Source organism: Onychostoma macrolepis, chromosome 09 (genome assembly GCF_012432095.1).
Source record: "Onychostoma macrolepis isolate SWU-2019 chromosome 09, ASM1243209v1, whole genome shotgun sequence".
Classification (NCBI taxonomy): domain Eukaryota; kingdom Metazoa; phylum Chordata; class Actinopteri; order Cypriniformes; family Cyprinidae; genus Onychostoma; species Onychostoma macrolepis.
In genome coordinates this window covers 22,771,132-22,791,515 of record NC_081163.1, presented here as the reverse complement: position 1 = coordinate 22,791,515, position 20,384 = coordinate 22,771,132, and the positions used below count along the sequence as shown (strand labels likewise).

Sequence of the window (20,384 nt, the reverse complement as noted above, 5' to 3'; positions counted from 1 at the left end):
TAGTTTCTTATTTAGACTATCATTTAATTAATAATAATAATAATAATTTAATTCATGGAGGGCTCCTGTTCCCGAGTTAAGCCCATGGAGGGGCTCCTGATTCCCCGTTAAACCCAGGGAGGACTCCTAACCCCCAGTTAAGCCCAGAGAGAGCTCCAGCCCAGGGAGGGCTGGTCCCTGAGGGCTGGCTCCGCCATGTTTTTGAAACTCTAATTGATTGATTTCATGAAACATTCATTTGTATTAAATTGTTCTGATTAAATTTTTTTCAATATGCATTCAAATATTTATTCACGTTTATTTCGTGCTGCAAATATTAAAGAGGAAAATATCACTGATTCACATGTCGCTTGAACTGAGGCGAATATAGTTATCTCACTTCAAATAAAAGAGCACAAAACACATTTATTGTTTGTATTTGATCTTAAAATTGACAGAAGGATGAGACCTTGTGTTATAATAAAAGTAACAAAGCACAAAGCTTATTGCGTTTATTGGGTGGCTTGCGTGCTACAATGAATGGACTTGAATTTTTTTGCATATGGGCCCGAGGCTGACTTGCTACGCCACTGGTTCACAGTGTGTGTGTGTGTGTGTGTGTGTGCGCACTTGGATGGGTAAATGAAGAGTACAAATTCTAAGTATGGGAACACTATACTTGGGTACAAGTCATGTCACGTCACTTACAACAAAGTAATAGTAATAATAATAATAATAATAATAATAATAATAATAATAATAATAATAATATGACAAGGTTGCAGTTACTACAGCATTTTCATTTGTTTCCTTGATTTATTAAGAAAATGCTGTTTAAACTGTAATTCTACCTTCACTCAAATACTCTACTTTCGGGTGGCAAAGCTCATTTTTAGGATTGTAGCCAGTGCTTGAAGCGGAAAAAAAGTAGTAAAGTACTTTACATTAAATAAAGTAGTTTTTAATTTTCATAATTCACTACGCCTCTGACCACCGCATAATCTAAAACACCTTCAGCCAGTGTCAATTATAAAACACTCTTGCTTTTGAGCCAAATACACACTGAAAATAATAATTTACTGCAATCGGGGCGCAAGTCACTTTATATTATTAGCACTGATTTGAACTTACTGTTTGAAGTCACTTTACTGGATCCTTGGACTCTCCAGGGATTTACTGGTGTGATCACAAAAACCTGCTTCTTTTCATTTTTAAGGCATTGTTTTCATTATAATGAACCTATTCAAATTAGTAATCAATAATTTATTATTATTCTCCTACTCTGCGCGCCTCCCCTGACATGCTCTCGTGGTAGGTAGACCGACTCCGTTGAGAGGTGACTGGTAGTGTGATTTATATAGGGTCATTTCTAATCACTCAGACACTGACACTTTGACTCTGAGCAACATGTCAAAAGTGCCGGTACCCACAAAAAAAGTGCCAGAACACTAAAGACTAAAATACAGTAGAGCCGTTACTGCTTAGCGGTGTGTACTGGCCCACTTCAAGCACCGATTGTAGCTGCCACTCTGTGCCACCCTTGTGGCCACAGCCCTGCTTTGATGTGGTGTGACCGACGCTACAGCTCGCTAGAGAAATGAATGCTCTAAGAGTATTTCACTAAAGATATGTACTATATTAGCTTACATATTCATTATATTTAACCTGTAAGTGATACCTTAATTATTTTTAGCATAAAAACAAGTTATGACACTGTGTAAATGATCACATTTCTACAACAAATTGGAATAGAAACATAATTTTATAATTAGATGTATAATGTAGAAGTTACATGTCTGCATACCTTTTTTTTTGATTGTTGATTATTATATCTAAAAATAAATAGCAATTGAATTTAATAGTTCAGACTCTGTTTTTAAATGTAACCTTTAATATTACAGTAATGTGCAAGTAATAGGGTTCCCTATATCTTTTAAACCACTGTTTAACAAAAAAGAAAAACAAATAAGCAGTTTCATGTTTAATATTTTGCCCCCTGCTGTACCAAATATTGTACCAAACCATGACTTCAAAACCGAGGTACGTACTACCAATCCATCATTTTTATGTACTGTTACACCCCTAGTGGGAAGCAGCCATGTAATAAGCAGAATAATGTACATCCAGCCAGATGTTATTGCAGAACCCCAGACAGGGTGATCAGGGTTTATTTGGGGCGGGATGTACATTATTCCTTACATAATATAATATTCCGTACATAACACAGCACAGTGATAAAACGTAAAGTTTCCCCTTAATAATAAACTATGATTGTTAGCATGCTCTCATGCAAGATAAGTTTTGCTGTATCCTCACAACTGCTGTTGCTATTGACACAATGCATATTTTCATGCTGGCTTTGCTTATATACTTAATTTTTCACTCCTTGCATATCATATACATAACTTGTGAACCATTGAATATCATTTAAACCTTATGGTGGCTTTATTTAGGAACGGATAAATGCAGATGTTGGAATAATGAAAGTATACTTTTCTAAAAGAGGTCCTATTATGCTTTTTCACTTTTTGAATTTTAGTCAGTGTGTAGTGTGTATATTTGGGCATAAAAAGATCTACAAAGTTACAAATCTCAAAGTCCACTCCAAAGGGAGATATTTTGTTTTTTAAAAAAGCCCTTTTCAAGAACTACAACAAACGGCTCATTTGGACTACAGCGTTTTTTCCCCGGTCTTTCAAAGCGGCCCATTAGAATATCATTAAAATAAATCCTGCCTACGGAAATTCAAATGGTTGGCGGCAGGCCCGGCTCCAGGTACGAGTTGAAGGGTGGGCCAAGTGATATTCCAGGTGGGCAGGGGTTATGTTTTTTGGGGGTATAGGCTACTATTTTTATGCCCCCATTTCTTTTTAAAGTGAAAGGATGAATGCCTTATAAACAGTGACATTTAAGACTTGCATTTAATTCACCCCAAAATGGGCCATTTGCACATTTTCACGTAAGTTCTGCTACTTCATGGAGTAAGGATAATTATGAAATTAATATTAGCCACAACAGAGGTGCAAATTTTGCAATACATAATTCAAATTTAAAAAATTAAATAGACCGCAGCAATTAACATTTTGTCAGAACCTCTAGTAAATTACAAGCTATTTGTTTAGTTGTCTACTGAGAATCATAGGAGAATATGATCTCTATTTGAAAAACAAAAACAAAAGAGATACATTTTTCCAGAATTGTACATATTCCTATGTTTGACTGACTGTTTCTCCCATGGCAGTGACGGGCAAATGTAATCCCTCCTCCCCTCCCCATACCATTTACAATTTTTATATATAGTGAAAAAATCCATTATAAAACACTCGTGCTTTTAAGCCAAATACAAGCTGAAACGACTCTCCATAATCTCTGCAATCTCCGCAATCTCTGATCTCGGGTTTTCTCTGTATTAGAGCTGTTTTAAACTTGCTGTTTGAGCAGCGTTCGTTTACTGGATCCTTGGACTGAAAAGTTTACAGGAGTTTACCGGTTTAAAAAATATCTGATCGCAAAAACCTGGTCCTTTTGATTTTTCTTTTCATATTATAATGTACTGATTCAAATTAGAAATCAATAATTAATTATTATTTTGCCATCTTGTCTGGGGACAAAGCAGGCGCGGGCGCAATCATCAATCATATTTAAAGGGAAGCCGGTGGCGTCTGACCGCATCACTGTCTTTACTGGGTGTTTTAGGAATATTTGCATTTATTCACAGGCGATTTGATTAGCGAATCATGTGGTGGACTGTCATTATTTTGGCTAATGCGAGACACCACTGAATGCGCATCAGAGGGTATTTAGAAGTAGGTATAGGCTACATAAAGCCGACTGATAAGCCTTATTATACCTGAATATACCCTGCACTACACCACTGAGACTGGCGAAACCATACATCAACAGATTCTTAGCTTATTGACAAATATCTGATCTTGTAAGATGTTCTCCCTTTACACAGTGCACTGTCCCACTAAACATTAGGCGTCTGACGGACGTGCAGATTATGTCTATATTGCGTCCGTCGGTCCAAGACCAATTCTGCACGTCTACACGGCGTGCAAACTAGGTCCCCTATTTGGACGTCTAACCAAGACCCCATTTGGACGTCAATATGCAGTTCTACATTTGAACGTCGGACTAGGTAACTTTTTGGACGTCGAAGACATGTGCAGAAAATTTACATTATTAATGAATGTAATATTTATTTTATTTAAGACAAATATCAACATTGTTCTTATCAGCATGGTTAATGAATATCAATATAGGTTACCTGTGATGAAACATTATTTGTTATTTAAATATTTATTTATTGAGTACATGATGTCTAAAATGAGTTTAAGTTTGATGTAGAAAAGGCGTCCACAAAGACCACATTTGGCCTACAATTAGCCCTTATACAGAGGTCCTGTGGGCGTCAATACTGGACGTTCATTAGGCGTTGGAAAAAGACGTCATCTGGCGTCACAGTCTGCACCTTCAGGGGACCAAAATTGGACGTTCAAAAGCGAAGTACAAAAGGCGTTGTTTGGGCGTGTCTTTGCTCAGTGGGGTGCGCCTGATCGCCAAATGGAAAGTGAAAGTGAAAGCGCGGCGCTCATTCAAAAGCATTTCAATTTCGCGCATGTTGATAGCGGCTCCCTGATGCGCGAAAATACATTAGCACGTATTTGGGTGTGGGCGGTAAGAAAACGAAAAAGAAAAAATATTTGAACCTCAATTGAATATCACAACAATTTTGTGATTGGCTGTTATGTGTGGGGCCAGGGTGGGCCAAGCTTCTGACTGGGTGGGCCAGGCCCACCCTGGCCCCCCCGTGGAGCCGGGCCTGGTTGGCGGTTGGGGAGAACGCTTGATTGAGCACTGCACGTTTCAAAATCGAAATCCGGTGCGGGTGTTTTTATATCACTGCATTTCTGAAGGAAACCGACTGTCTTCAGAAAATTATGGATGTCATTTTCATTTCATCTTGCATGTAATGTCTGATAAAGCAGCGTTTGTGAGAGGAGCACATTGATTGAGATTGGTTACCGTGAAACCTCAATCTCTACCACTCCAACAGCGCCTCCCACTGGCAGAGAATGAATTTGCATATATATATGCTGCCACAAATAATGTAAATCTGTGGGACTATAGTATAAATAAATTCAACTGTATAACAGTTTCACTGCAATTCATAATGTTAGAATTAAAGAGCATTAAACATAATACACATTACTGTTGCACTTATCTACATAGTAAATGCAGTTATTTTTAAGCTGTCGACATCCTATCTAATGGCGAGTTCACGCTGCACGATTTTCAAACTCGTCGGATCGCTGTTGTTTTCACACTGTGTGACTATCTGGGGTAGCATTCAGTCGCTGTTCTGTTCACATTGCACGATGGATCGGCGACAGGGGCTTTCACATTGCACGATTTCACAATAGGAAGAATCGCCGACAACTCTGTCTGATCCGCAAACTACGTTTCACAACAAAACACACGCGAGAAGTGATAAGGAAATAACGCGAGAACCTGCGTGTGTCAGCCCGTTGTTCTCGAGCTAGACTGGAAGTATTTAAAAAAATATAGCCTGCAAATTGTCTATGTGCTGATTTCCAGCTACAAAAAGAAAAACAGATTATGCAGGAGGGAGATGCAGGGATTGTGTTCTGCAAAGAGTGGTAAATAATAATTTGCAGTAACTGTTATGCTGATGTTGCGGCTGGTCAAGCCTTTGTGCTCGTTTCTGTATGATATAGTTGTACATATTAAAATACTGATATGGTCTATAACTCCTCACCGAACTTCCCTCTGCTCTGTATCTTTGTCTCTCATTGGCTGAAGGTCATCGTGATGTAGTTTTCAGTCAGAAATCATTGCACACAGCGTGATTGTGAATCGCCGACAGCTCCAGATATTTAGCATGCCAAATATTTCACAGGCGTCGGCGACATGTCGGCGATTCCCTCAGATCGCGTCTGTGATAATTCACACTGCGCGATTGTCACTCGCGTGAACGAGCTCCGATTTGCCTCCGATGTCGGGCATTTGTCGGCGATTTATCAAAACCTGTCGGCAAGTGAAAAATCGGGCTAAAATCGTGCCGTGTGAACTCGGCATAAAACATGATTTAGAAAAAAACAACAACAACAATATAACATTACCACTTTAATATGTTTTGCAATATCCGTGCGTGCAAAGGTTCTGCGTGATCGTCTTGTTCAATATTCTCGGGGTCTGAATTGATATGGCAATATTGACAAACTTGCTGCTTTGGCAAGGGGCGGGGCAGTACTGAAACACTGTCTAATGCCGAGTTCACACTGCACGATTTTAGCCCGATTTTTCACTCGCCGACAGGTTTTGATAAATCGCCGACAAATGCCCGACATCGGAGGCAAATCGGAGCTCGTTCACGCGAGTGACAATCGCGCAGTGTGAATTATCACAGACGCGATCTGAGGGAATCGCCGACATGTCGCCGACGCCTGTGAAATATTTGGCATGCTAAATATCTGGAGCTGTCGGCGATTCACAATCACGCTGTGTGCAATGATTTCTGACTGAAAACTACATCACGATGACCTTCAGCCAATGAGAGACAAAGATACAGGGCAGAGGGAAGTTCCTTGAGGAGTTATCATATCAGTATTTTAATTTGTACAATTATATTATACAGAAACAAGCACAAACGCTTGACCAGCCGCAACATCATAACAGTTACTGCAAATTATTATTTACCACTCTTTGCAGAACACAATCCCTGTTCCCTGCATCTCCCTCCTGCATAATCTGTTGTTGTTTTTGTAGCTGGAAATCAGCACACAGACAATTTGCAGGCTATATTGTTTTAATACTTCCAGTCTCGCTCGAGAACAACGGGCTGACGCACGCGGGATCTCGCGTTATTTCCTTATCACTTCTCGCGTGTGTTTTGTTGTGAAACGTAGTTTGCGGGTCAGACAGAGTTGTCGGCGATTCTTCCTATTGTGAAATCGTGCAATGTGAACACAGCAGCGACTGAATGCTACCCCAGATAGTCACGCAGTGTGAAAACAACAGCGACCCGACGAGTTTGAAAATCGTGCAGTGTGAACTCGGCATAAGCTGTTTGCCAAGCGCAGTGCACTGGGACAGCTAACCAATCACAACACATTTCGTTTTTCGGAAGGCGGGCCTTCATCAAACTTCATTCAATCGAGCTGTTTGTGCCAGGCTGGGGAGAAAGGTACTGTATTAATGTAAATTATGTGAAAAATTATGTGATTTTCGAACCACAAAACATGAGAGCATGTTCTAGTACACCCCCAAAACAAAATCAAGACTTTGTAAAAGAGCATAATAGGACCCCTTTAAGATGCTTATGTGTAAGGCTCATTTTGGTGTTTACAGGCAACATTTGTTAATACTGATAATAAAACTAAGCACTACAATAATGTGGTAATAATGTGGTCAAATGTGCATAAAATATTTAATAATACTATTAATAATTAATATTAGATAATTATTAACTGAATAATTAATACAACATTTTAGTACACATTATCCTGATTATGGCTCACCCGCGTTTATGCTCTGAGTGAGCTTCACAGATCATCAGCTTCAGTACGTCACTAAAAATGAAATGTGACTGCCCACATTGGTCATGTCTTTCTATGCCAGAGCCCTCCTCGTGGTCTTTGACTCTCACTTGCCACATCTGTAAAGCAGCCTTGTCAAAACCAAACACAAACACCTGCCAATGGATCACTATCGGTCATAAGCAGATGTACATGTGTACTTTTGTAGTTTTTTCTGTGCTAATTTGAAAGTTTTAAGAAAGTCTTTAAATACTGTAAAATCTGTTACACAGAGCCAAGAGAACAATCTTATTAGCAGATTAAAAAAAACAAACAAAAAAACCTTATCATATTACCCAAAATATCCAGATTCTACCTCTGATTTCAACAATAAATAAATACAAGTCCAACAATGTATTATAATCGGAAGATTTTGTCACTGTTCACAATAAAGCGTGGCCCACTGCATGTTGACGTCAGGCACACTGCCCATCAATAGTGCATTTTGATTATAAAACCTTGAAAGAGTATTTACTGTTGAAATCAGAGGTAGAATCTGAATATTTTGGGTAATATGATAATGCTTCTTTTTTTTTCAACCTTTTTCACTCGAACGCCCCAAGCTGTCCAACACAATATTCAAAGCCTCTCGTCTGATTCTGGGAATCCCGATCCAATTATAAAACGATTCTTAATTTTTTTCTTATTAATTAATGAGTTTACAGACTTTTGGTAAAAATGCACAAATAAATTTGATATTCACTTATATAAGAAGTATTTATTAATTTTTTTAAATACATCGAAACTATTGTACGGTAAGAATTACAGCTTTGTTCATTATAATGCGTTTATACAGTAATTTCAAAATGATAATTTTGCTATCCACCTTTTTCCTAAACCCTGCTTTGCTGCTTATTAATAGTAAGGTAGTTAACTTTAGGTATTGGGTAGAATTAGGGATGTAGAATATGATCATGCAGAATATGTGCTTCATAAGTACTAAGAAATAGCCAATATGTTGATAATCAGCATGCTAATAAGCAACTAGTTAATAGCGAGAACTGGTCCCTATACAAAAGTGTTACAAAAAATGGGGTCCCACTTTATATTAGGTGGCCTTAACTACTATGTGCTTACATTTAAATTAATTATTTGGTACAATGCACGTATTGTGTACATACATGTTTTCACATTGTACTTATATTTTTAAAAATACCTATATGAAGTTACATCTGTAATTGATTTCTGTAATTACATTTATAATTACACTGTTGACCCATCCCTTACACCTTAACCCACCCTTAAACCTACCCATACCACCAAACCTGTCCCTAATCTTACCCGTATCCCACCTCAAAAGCAGCAAAAGTGAAGGTCACAGTGCAAAAAAGTATAAAAAATAAACCAGAATCAGAGGAAACAACTGAAGAAAATATGTATATATAAGAAAAGTATTAAAAAATATATAAAAAACAAAAGGAAAAACAAAATGCATTATAAAAAATATTTTAAAAAATAAATAAATAAATAAAATGGGTTAGCGGTACTGAGCCTTCACGTGGCAGCCCTGTTTAGACTAATTTTACAGTACCACACAGTTCTAATGAATTTATTCTTTATTGGAATCAAAAGAATGGTTAAGAACCACAGAAACCACCAACACTAGGCAAAAGGATATGAGAAAGGAGAAATATGCAATTACTTAATGGAAATTGTACTTATTTTTTGCATAAATATGCTTGCAACCAATTGCTTTAATATATAATTGTACTTGTAATCACTTATCTATCATGCAAATATGCTAATTAGAATATTACATAGCCAAAACATGTATCAGGCACCAGTATTCCTGGTCTAGGAGGAATACAAAGGAGTTATGGTCATTTTAAGCATAGACATAATAAATATCTAGACGCCTCAATGGCCGCTCGACCGCACGTCAACGGCGCTGCCATATTGGTGCGGGCAACTCTCCATAAATCTCATACCGGGACAGAAGAAAACATACCTGACTCGTCGGCAGCTTGGGCATCTACAGACCGTCGCACATTAATAAAAACAGATCTCGGGGTATTATCTTTCACAGGTAAGACTGAACAGTTGTTTCTGGATGTTTTTTTGGTCATTTTTAGCATTATGTTGACCGCTTAATTAGCCACCAGTGTCAGACTATTAATAGCTAGCGATATGGCTAGTAAGCAGTGAAAGCTGAGACTTTATAAGAAATCAAAGTTTAAATGAATTCTTATTAAGTTTTAACTTGTATTGTAGTTTATATCATACACTAAATTGTGTTATGAGCACAATATGTACAGTGAGCACTTTGACAAGACTGTGTCAGACTGTCATTATCAGGGATGGAGCTAAAGCATCTCCATATATATATATATTTTTTGTAGCCAACTGCAAGCAGGACAAAGCAAGCCTTAAGGAAAGCTGAAGAAAGCCTGTTCTCTACATTTCCAAGAGACTAGTCTATACTTCACAGCCTAATGTTGTATTTGTACTCGTTAAAACCCAGAACAGCCCTGAATGAATGGCCAGAATGACCCTGATCATATTCAAAGCACTCTCTCTCCCCGGAACAGACTTCCAGGAGCATTTTTAACCTTTGTAAGGGTAACTTTTATAACAATATAATTACCTTATTAAATGTTTCTGTCGTTTTTGTCAAATATTTAAAAATAACAATTTTTTTCAGTCAATCACAATACTATAGACTGCATTTAAAATTATTTACACAGGCTGTTTAATGCTGATCATGTACTGTATGTGCATTTACACAAAAATTGCATAATGTAAATAGCCTAGAAATGAGAAACACAGGAACTCCTTAGTGAGTGAAGCTGCAATATCATGACAAAATCATTGTTTATTATTGCTCTTTATGTTGTAATGATTATTAATTTTGATTGATAGGAAGGGGTTTTTGGGGGGTTATATTCTGGTCTGTGTTAAACATAACTATACTTTGACATTTTGTTGTACAACGTAAACTGCACACACTCACACCCCAAACACTCCTATGTAGTAACATAGTGAAAAATAAAGGACTGTTTCAGAATGTGTGTTTTCCGCATGGGTGTGTGTAATTTGCATTGTAGAGCAAAATTTCAAGCTTTGTCAAGTTGTTTACATTATTTTACTCATTCATTGAAAAACCTTATTAGAAAATATAGGAAAATCTTGAGGGAAGCAGTGGAGAATTAGTCTTTATTAGTCAGGTTTTTTCAACACAACAAAATATATATATAAAATACTCAAGGAGCTCATTAATTAAACACAATTTGGAATTCATGACAATTTTTTTTGCTTGTCATTAGTTGTGTCTTACTTTGTTTAATAATTATTACACAAATGCCATTATAAAACTGTACTTTTCACGATTATTTAATTTACTTTATAATTTACTATTAATTTATTCTTCATTATTGTCTATTCTGTATTATTCCACCCTTGATATTACATATTCTACTTGCTATTATTCATCTATTGTTATTCATTTATTTATTTATTATTGTATTACACATATAACTTGTGCTATTATAAATCTATTATATCAGTTATTGTGCTGTTATACTCACTTTTTATATTATTCACTTTACTACCACTTGTTCTACGTATACATTTTAATATTACATATCACATTTACTATATTTTTGCTGTGCATCAGTGCATATTAGTTTACCACTATAAGTTTTACTGGATCCATAAAGGATTATCAGTTACATTTGTTATTGTTCGTTGTGGAGTTTTTATCTGTATAGTGTGCTATGAAAATAAAAAGCAGACTACCAGTGTGTCCCTTTTTGATTTGTATTTGCTGGTTTTATTCAATTTTCTCAATGATGGTAAATTATTAGTGCTTAAATATGTATTATTTAGATTTTTTTCCCCTCAGTATTTCAAAGGGAACAAGCTGTGTTTTGACCTGAAGCACGAGAAAAGCTCAAATGTTGGGGTTGAAGACAGAGAAAGCAATGAAACAACTTAATTTCATTTAATGTACATTAAAATTACATTACATGTATATGTCACAGTTATACTACATCAATATTAGAATTGTTAACCGAAAAAAATCTTGTGTGAGCTTTTACAATTTCTTAAGAAAATTATTAATTTTCCAAGCCTAACTGAATAACTGGAGGCAGAGTTATTTTTAACTCCATGTAGATCACAAACCACTGAAATTGGTTGATAAATGTAAACGTTATCGTGTTTTTATCCCGAAAAAAACGCAGCTCCCACGTTTACCTCCATTTGTTTTTAAGGCAGTCTTGCCCTAACAAACATGGCGGACGTGTTGACGTATTGCAGCAACGGACCGAAGCGGCCAATGAGGCGTCTAGGTATTTATATGTCTATGATTTTAAGGACCTGACGGCCGGCATTTTGAAAATGGGGCCTTTCTTGGAGTCAAACTTTGGTAAACTTTTAGAATGTTTTTAAGTACATCTGATACTACTGTAAACCACTGAGAAACCTTTTGTTAGAATTTTTTTGGGGTCAAGCCATATTTGCAGCTGACTATACCCATACCCCACCTCAATAGCAGCAAAAGTGTTTTGCAATACAATAAGTACATTGTAAGTACATAGTTTTGAAGTACATAGTAGTTAAGGCCACCTAATATAAAGTGTGACCAAAAATGGTTTTAAAAAGCACATAACAATTTCATCCCTTTACAAAATATAGCTTCAAAACATATTAGCAAATGTAAATAATGAAGGGGAAGAAAGAAACATAATAAGCAGAAAGTGCTTTAAGTTATCTGAAAGTTTTCCAGTTAGGTTAAGTGAGGGGTTTTTCTCGGCATTATAACTGTTTGATTATTACTGATGTCAGGCTGCGTTCATTTCATTAATTTATTTTACATATCAGAGGTTTTGTCCTGTCATGACTATGTTTACATTAATTTTGCATCATAAAAGCATTTGGAGATGAAAGTGTATTTAACAGTTTTGGATTATATATAAAAACCTTCAGTAGCACTGAAGAGAGAATTGTAATAGATCAGATTTTTTTTCCCACCCCTACCACATAACCGAAGATATTTCTTGTATTTCTGTTGTAATTACAACAAAGCTGCTTGTTTTCAAACTTTTCTTTATTAACAGAAAATAGGAGTGTTGATATTAAATAAATTAACCATTATTCATCCGGTGATTCTAGAGAAATTCAAGAACAGTATGTTCAATAAAAACAGTTACAGAGGGGGAATTTTTTTTTTTTCATTTATTTTGTGTATTTTAGGTGTGTGTGTGTGTACCGCCACTAGCAGCTCCTGGGGATTCTGAACTCAGTCGGCATCGTTCCAGCTGATTGGCCACAATCTGTCGCTCCACCTCCAATTCCCGAGTCAAACGCTCAAACTGCAGCTCCTAAACACAATACACATACTCAGTCTCTGTCTCTGATGAAGAACAGTATCATGATTGAGCCAGCAGTAAACACACGCACTGCATGTACCATAGTGCAACCCAAAAATGCTTTAAAATCCCCTCAACAAACACTGAAAGCAATCACGTCACGTACACACACCCTAGTGTAACTGTAAGTTAGTTCTGTCCTGCAGCACTGAGGAGGTAATGCACTGTTCTAAAAGGTGACAACTATAAATTCTCAACACACAGAGAGAGCAGCGCTCTCTAGAGAACAATCTGTTGACAGAGACATCAGCTTCACACTCCCACTGTACTGAAACTGAAAAGGAAACTAGCAGACATGATCCATTAACTCAATCCCTGCCAGCAATCTTTTTAAACAGACCCTGCATTTCAGTGGGCCTCTGACTGTAGCAAATGTCCAGTATTTTGGATAATAAAACATCTGATAAATGACAATGTAGTAACCCTTCAGAAAGTGAAGTGAAAATGTAACTGTTTTTATTCAGGAAAATCAGTCTAATATATTTTATGTTCAATAATATTTTTTTATAATGATTTCCGCAGACATGAATTTGGTGGTGCATTTATTACCATCAAAAACAAAACCAATTCACTGTGTCTTCAGTGGCTCGGGTGTCGGGAGAAAATGAAGACTCTTACGTTCATTTTTACATCCAAATACAAAACACCTGCATTCCTTACGAGTCGTTGTTGCTACAGCTACTAGAACGTGGAGAAAATGACGGACAGAGCACAACTGGCTGAGGGCGCGGATATCAGTGATGTAGTGTAATTTTTTGTAGTGAGCATACTGTGATTTTTCCCTCCCTCACCCGTCCTAAAGCGACACCCCATAAGCACCACTCACTAATGTGTACAGTATGCATCTACATGTAACTGACAGCATTCTGAAAGACTGCTTATGCGATATCGACATGTCAATTTATTATAAGCAACACAAGACAGCCAATGACATTTATAGCTGGGGAGACTGGACTAATTTTCTACTGTGTTAATCATCTAACTCAGCCAGTTAAGAGCTATATTTTTCCTGAATATGGTCCCTTGAGCACAGGTTTTATCAGCTTGCAATTTTCAATGCACATTTAAGAGTGCCAGTTTTTAAATTCCCCAGCCTGACCTTAAGTCCACAAGGCTGGCCAGGAGTTCTCATCTCTCTCATCATCTGAAACAAGGAGATATAAACATTGTATTCAGTTGAATTGCTGTACAAAGACACACACATATCTGTGCCATCTCTCCCCTTCTCCTGCATTCATTGATCCGCACACTAATGTTACTGAAGTTATTAGCTAGTTATGTTGGCCTGAGAAAGTCAACATACTGTTGACTGTGTGAAAGATGCTTGGGACAGTTGACTGATCTGTCACTGCTCCCCGGGCCATAGCTGGGGTTTGCGGGGCAGGTTGTACCTGTGGGCCCTGTTTGAAATAGTTTAATATATGTTTGTTCTATATATTTATGTGCGCTATTTACACAATGTTTATGTTTTTCAAGTTTCTAAGTGTGCAGATACAGAAACCGAATAATCAAATATAAAATAGCATTGCATAGTCTTCACTGTATAAATTAAATATAGATGAATTCTTGTTAAACCACAGTAAAGTGAGTGATTTTCTCTGATTTAATTTCTTGGTTTAACATTAAGGACACCGACAGCAGCTAGTAAATTAGGCGCGATCACTTTAAGAGACCATACATCCAATATAATACACATTTTTTCTCAACTGTTTACGTTCACTCTCTATGCGAGTACTCATTTGAGTTTTTCCGCGTCCTGTGTTTGAATGCTTATAAACTCTTTTGAATGTTTAAATGGGCAAGACATAAAAATGCGTGCAAATGATAAGCTTTCGTGGCGACGCACAGCAGTGGCGCATTTTTAGGATGGCCTCAGCCAGTCAGTTGAAATGAAAAAGTTGCACAATAGCACTGGTCATCAACAGAAACACAGCGTGATTTTCAAAAAGTCAGTGCTTCGATCGCAACACAGACGGGGTGAATTTATGAATGAACGTGTGAAAGTTGTGTCACAAAGATGTTGTTCCGTATCCTCGCGCTTTTTTAAGTGGGTATATGGAAATCCTTGACGTTTGCTAGTGGGTATACACCGTATACCTGCGTATCATGTAGACTACACCACTGGCAGAGATATGCTAATATGGGACAGTCCGTCAGCAGTCGTGGGTGGGGCCTGAGCAGTATGATGTCATACTAGTTAGTTTTGTGTTTATGCAATATAATACAGCCAAACTTTAGAAGGGAGTCCAAAGATTCCACAAAATTCGTGTATTAAATAAATTCAATGCACACAGACTGAAGTAGTTTAAGTCTTTGGTTCTTTTAATTGTGATGATTTTGGCTCACATTTAACAAAAACCCACCAATTCACTATCTCAACAAATTAAAATATGGTGACATGCCAATCCACCAATCAACTCAAAACACCTGCAAAGGTTTCCTGAGCCTTCAAAATGGTCTCAGTTTGGTTCACTATGCTACACAATCATGGGGAAGACTGCTGATCTGACAGTTGTCCAGAAGACAATCATTGACACCCTTCACAAGGAGGGTAAGCCACAAACATTCATTGCCAAAGAAGCTGGATGTTCACAGAGTGCTGTATGTTAACAGAAAGTTGAGTGGAAGGAAAAAGTGTGGAAGAAAAAGATGCACAACCAACCGAGAGAACCGCAGCCTTATGAGGATTGTCAAGCAAAACTGATTCAAGAATTTGGGTGAACTTCACAAGGAATGGACTGAGGCTGGGGTCAAGGCATCAAGAGCCACCATACACAGATGTGTCAAGGAATTTGGCTTCAGTTGTTGTATTCCTCTTGTTAAGCCACTCCTGAACCACAGACAACGTCAGAGGCGTTGGCGTTATTAGGGGCCTTACCTGGGCTAAGGAGAAGAAGAACTGGACTGTTGCCCAGTGGTCCAAAGTCATCTTTTCAGATGAGAGCAAGTTTTGTATTTCATTTGGAAACCAAGGGTGGAGAAGCTCATAGCCCAAGTTGCTTGAAGTCCAGTGTTAAGTTTCCACAATCTGTGATGAATTGGGGTGCAATGTCATCTGCTGGTGTTGGTTCCAAGAAAAATTTTGGAGCACTTCATGCTTCCTTCTGCTGACCAGCTTTTTAAAGATGCTGATTTAATTTTCCAGCAGGATTTGGCACCTGCCCACACTGCCAAAAGCACCAAAAGTTGGTTAAATGACCATGGTGTTGGTGTGCTTGACTGGCCAGCAAACTCACCAGACCTGGGGTATTGTCAAGAGGAAAATGAGAAACAAGAGACCAAAAAATGCAGATGAGCTGAAGGCCACTGTCAAAGAAACCTGGGCTTCCATACCACCTCAGCAGTGCCACAAACTGATCACCTCCATGCCACGCCGAATTGAGGCAGTAATTAAAGCAAAAGGAGCCCCTACCAAGTATTAAGTACATATACAGTAAATGAACATACTTTCCAGAAGGCCAACAATTCACAAAAAATGTTTTTTTTATTGGTCTTATGAAGTATTTTAATTTGTTGAGATGGTGAATTGGTGGGTTTTTGTTAAATGTGAGCCAAAATCATCACAATTAAAAGAACCAAAGACTTAAACTACTTCAGTCTGTGTGCATTGAATTTATTTAATACACGAGTTTCACAATTTGAGTTGAATTACTGAAATAAACTTTTCCACGACACTCTAATTTATTGAGATGCACCTGTATTTCATGATATTCAAAAAGACTATTTCCTCTCAGGTACCTCATTTGGCCACCGAAGGTGCGGAGGCACCTATTGAAACCGTTGGCGTTATTAGGGGCCAAGCACCGAAGCTGCGTAGGCACCTATTGTGTTTGTTAGGGTAATTAGGGGCCAAGCACTGAAGGTGCGTAGGCACCTCTTGAAACCGTTGGCGTTATTAGGGGCCAAGCACTGAAGGTGCGTAGGCACCTATTGTGTTTGTCAAGCTACTTCTTTTCATGCACAATTTTCCCCGCTTGAAAGGGAGAGACACATCATCAACGGAGGCCTTAACTGGATTCCACTCTTCTTTTTATTGGTTCAATTTTGAAAATAAACTGACATAAGTTGTAGCAGAAAGGTGAAAAACCTTTAAAGAGAAACAAAGGTACAACATATGTAAATGAATTGCAAATAAACTCGTTAAACAACCACTGTTGTCATTCTGATTCTTTGTATCTATTTTTAGCATACAGTATTGTTCAATTTTATTATTATTTATTATTTAGTACTCTTGTCAAAGTGTAATTTACAGCATAGTACTAACAATTAACCTGGACATTTAAGTTTCATAGCATGTTTATGAACTCAGGAATAAACAATATTCTGTCGTCACTCTACTAGCAATCAAACTATCAAAGATAAGCAAATCAATACACTCTTAACTTAATAACATTGATATTTGCTGCACTGAACTATATTATTCGTCATTTGAATTTGAAATAGTTAAGCGATGAACAGATAAACACAGAAAGGCCACGGATCTCTCAGTGTTGTACACAAACACATTTGCTGCGTCACGAACCGCCTCGGCATCCGCCGCTACACCAGCCACATCCCTTCGCCCACCGAATCGAAATTAAAGTTCTCACCGGCTGCCACTCCGGGATATGATGATGGTTTGGATGTTTGTGCACTTTTCTTCCGTCTAGCTTTAGGTTTCAGCAGAGAAGTCGCGTCCGTCTCATCTCAAGCGACAGCAGACCTTTTTTTTCCCCCTTTATTTCCGCCCCTCACTCCGTTTTGCTGATGAATTATTATTATTAATTTATTTATTTTTCCATTTTTCTCAGTTTGACTTGACACCTCCCACTCGATTTTTCTTGGGTACAAGAGGAAATCGCAATACTTTGAAGGCAAACTGTTTAGCTACTGATTGCAGCCCGATAAGGACCTTCACTAAATTACTTGCTTACTTGTTCCTCAACTGGAAGGAGGACGACCAACCCTCTGACATCTCTGTGAAGAACGGTACTCTGGATCTTCTCCTTACTTTTTTCTGTGTGTGGTATGCCACTTGCTCCTTAAAAATAAGTTAGGACCTGCAAGTTGGCTCCAGCGCCTCCAAAACTTATCTACCACTGCCTGCATTGCTTGGAGTCGTTTAAATGGGTAACTGCAAAAGTCGAATGTTTTGATATCACCTCTTTGGGACGTCCGCCCGAGCAGTAGTGTGTTGGGTGTTACATACTCTATGCAGTCTTCCTGAGCTTGTGCCCTGGCATCTATCGGTCGTTCGTTAGAGAGATTAGCTGCCATTTGAAGGGCTGTTTGAAATTCACTGTAAGTGAGAGTGGACTCACCTCCAAAATTTTGGAGTGCCCTTTTTATAAATGCGCACAGCAGCCTCAGCAGCTCCATTTCTATGTGGAGAATCGGCTGGATGGATTTTCCAGATCCACGCCGTTCCATTTTTTGTCACTGCTTCTTCCAGAGCAGACTTGTCAATTCCTTCCAGGAATTTGTACATCTCCTGCAAAACTGGTCTGGCTCCAATGAAATTGGTGCCTGGATCTGAATAGATCTTTTTGGGATAGCCTCTAATTGCAGCAAATCTTTGAAAGGCCATTAAGAAACCTTCGGTAGACTGGGAGTTAACAAGCTCTGCATGGATTGCTCTACTCGACATGCAGCAAAAGACAACACCCCAGACCTTCTGCGAAGTTCTTTTCTTAACGTCATCTTTCACATGGTAGGGTCCAAAGAGATCTACCGTAGTGAACTCGAAAGGTGCAGCTGGTTGTGTTCTTTCTGGTGGTAAATCACCCATCACTTGCTGACACTTTTTTGCTTTGTTCTTCCTACACTGAATGCAGCTGTCGACAACCTTTTGGGCTATTCTTCTACCTTTTATGACCCAGGCTCTCCTTCGCATTATAAGCAGAGTTTCTGCCAAACCTCCATGGCTTTCTTTGTGGGATTCTCGAGCAAGTAGTGTGGACACCCAGGCGTTGTAAGGAAGGATTGGAACACTACATTGATCTTCTTCAAAGACTTGCACTCTGCCACCGCAGACCAGTAATCCAGTACCTGGATCCTTATAGACTACCAGCCTGTCTCTGGTGGTGTTTGGAAAGGTTATCCCTTCTTGCACAGCAAGAAAAATGTCTCGTAGGGCATCTTCTCGTTCTCTCACCGTGATGGTTCCTGTAGAAGAAACTACCTCCCACTTTGGGTTATTTAAGGTCCGGTTTTCACCAAGGAACTTTCTTGCAGCTCTCCAAACCCACGCTATTGTTTTAACCAGTCGAGACAGATCACTGAACCGCTCCATACCACACAAGTTCTTCACAGCCAAACCTGCCGGTGGTCTTCTTGGTTCTGTTTGAACTTGGTTGAGATCCTCAATTTGCCTTGACTCTTTCGTCAGTTCCGTCTGCTTTGCGCTAGACCTCGTCTGGACAGCTGCGAATGCCTTCTTTTGAAGCTCACTGACGCTCTCTCGGGCGGTGGCAGCTAAATCTTCAGCTGACTTAATTGGCCACTCATCTACTGGCAAGCTCAGGAACCTTGGCCCATTCTGCCACTCTGAATTCTCATCAAGATTTTGAGGGCTAGCTCCTCTGGTTATCATATCGGCAATGTTTTGTGAACCCGGTATCCACCACCACTCTTGTGATTTTGTGATTCCTTGGATCTCCCCAATTCTGTTAGCAAAGAATGCTTTGTAGCCATAGCTTTCTCGCTGTATAGCACCAAGGACTGTTTGGCTATCAACCAAGTGGTACCATTTCTCCACTCGAATTCGGCTATGCTGTTTGAAGTACCTTCTCAGGCGTGAGGCGAACACTGCTCCACACACCTCCGCTTTGATAACATCTCCTTTTTGGTCTAGAGGAGTCAGCTTAGCTTTGGACTCTACAAGCCTGATGATTGAGCCCTGGTTTGAGTTCCATCTGAGGTACAATACAGCACCATAAGCATTTTCGTTCCCATCCGAAAAAGTTATCGCCAAGGGCTCATCATTTGAATTTGGGGGTGTTATAGCTCTAGTGAATCTAATTTGGCCAAGTTGGACATATTCCTCAAAGAGTCTGATTGCATCTTCTCTGAGTTCATCTGAGAGGGCTGCATCCCAAGTTTCATTTACTGGAACCCTTCTATTCTTTGCCTTTTGAAAAGCTCTGCGAACCAGAATTGCTCCCTTTTGCTTGGCTGGAGTCACTAGATCTACTGGATCGTACACTCCTGAGACCTGACTCAACAACTCTCTTCTCGTTAGTGGTTTTGGTGTCTGGTCTCTAACTTGCTCATGTGAGAGGTTTTGACCAAGACGCATTTTCTTTTTCTCTTTGAGAAATTGATTGACGTCATTACATGGAGCATGTCTTCTTCCATGGAATAGCCCAGGCCAAGTGCCTTGTTGTCATCATCACGCATTTGGTTTGGCAGAACCATAATCTTTTCCTTTTCACCAAAGAGCTTGTTTTCAGACTCT

The 20,384-nt window shown here is 38.6% G+C and overlaps 1 protein-coding gene across 20 annotated transcripts in view; it reads right to left on the bottom strand.

Moving 5' to 3' along the window:
• LOC131546961 (plakophilin-4-like) overlaps positions 1 to 20,384 on the bottom strand; it is a 180,248-nt gene that overhangs the window by 87,015 nt on the left and 72,849 nt on the right. For 12 of the 20 annotated variants that reach the window (XR_009272815.1, XM_058787113.1, XM_058787121.1 and 9 more), the window contains 2 exons: positions 14,049 to 14,093; positions 12,790 to 12,901 (listed from right to left, as the gene is read on the bottom strand). The exons of 1 other annotated variant lie outside the window; for it this stretch is intronic. Coding sequence is in view for 18 of the 19 variants with exons in the window: in XM_058787113.1 (XP_058643096.1) it covers positions 12,790 to 12,901; positions 14,049 to 14,093 (157 nt within the window). In the remaining variant the exon portion in view is untranslated. The remainder of the gene's footprint in view (positions 1 to 12,789; positions 12,902 to 14,048; positions 14,094 to 20,384) is intronic. 7 more of the 20 variants (XM_058787122.1, XM_058787118.1, XM_058787112.1 and 4 more) reach the window with 1 other exon arrangement.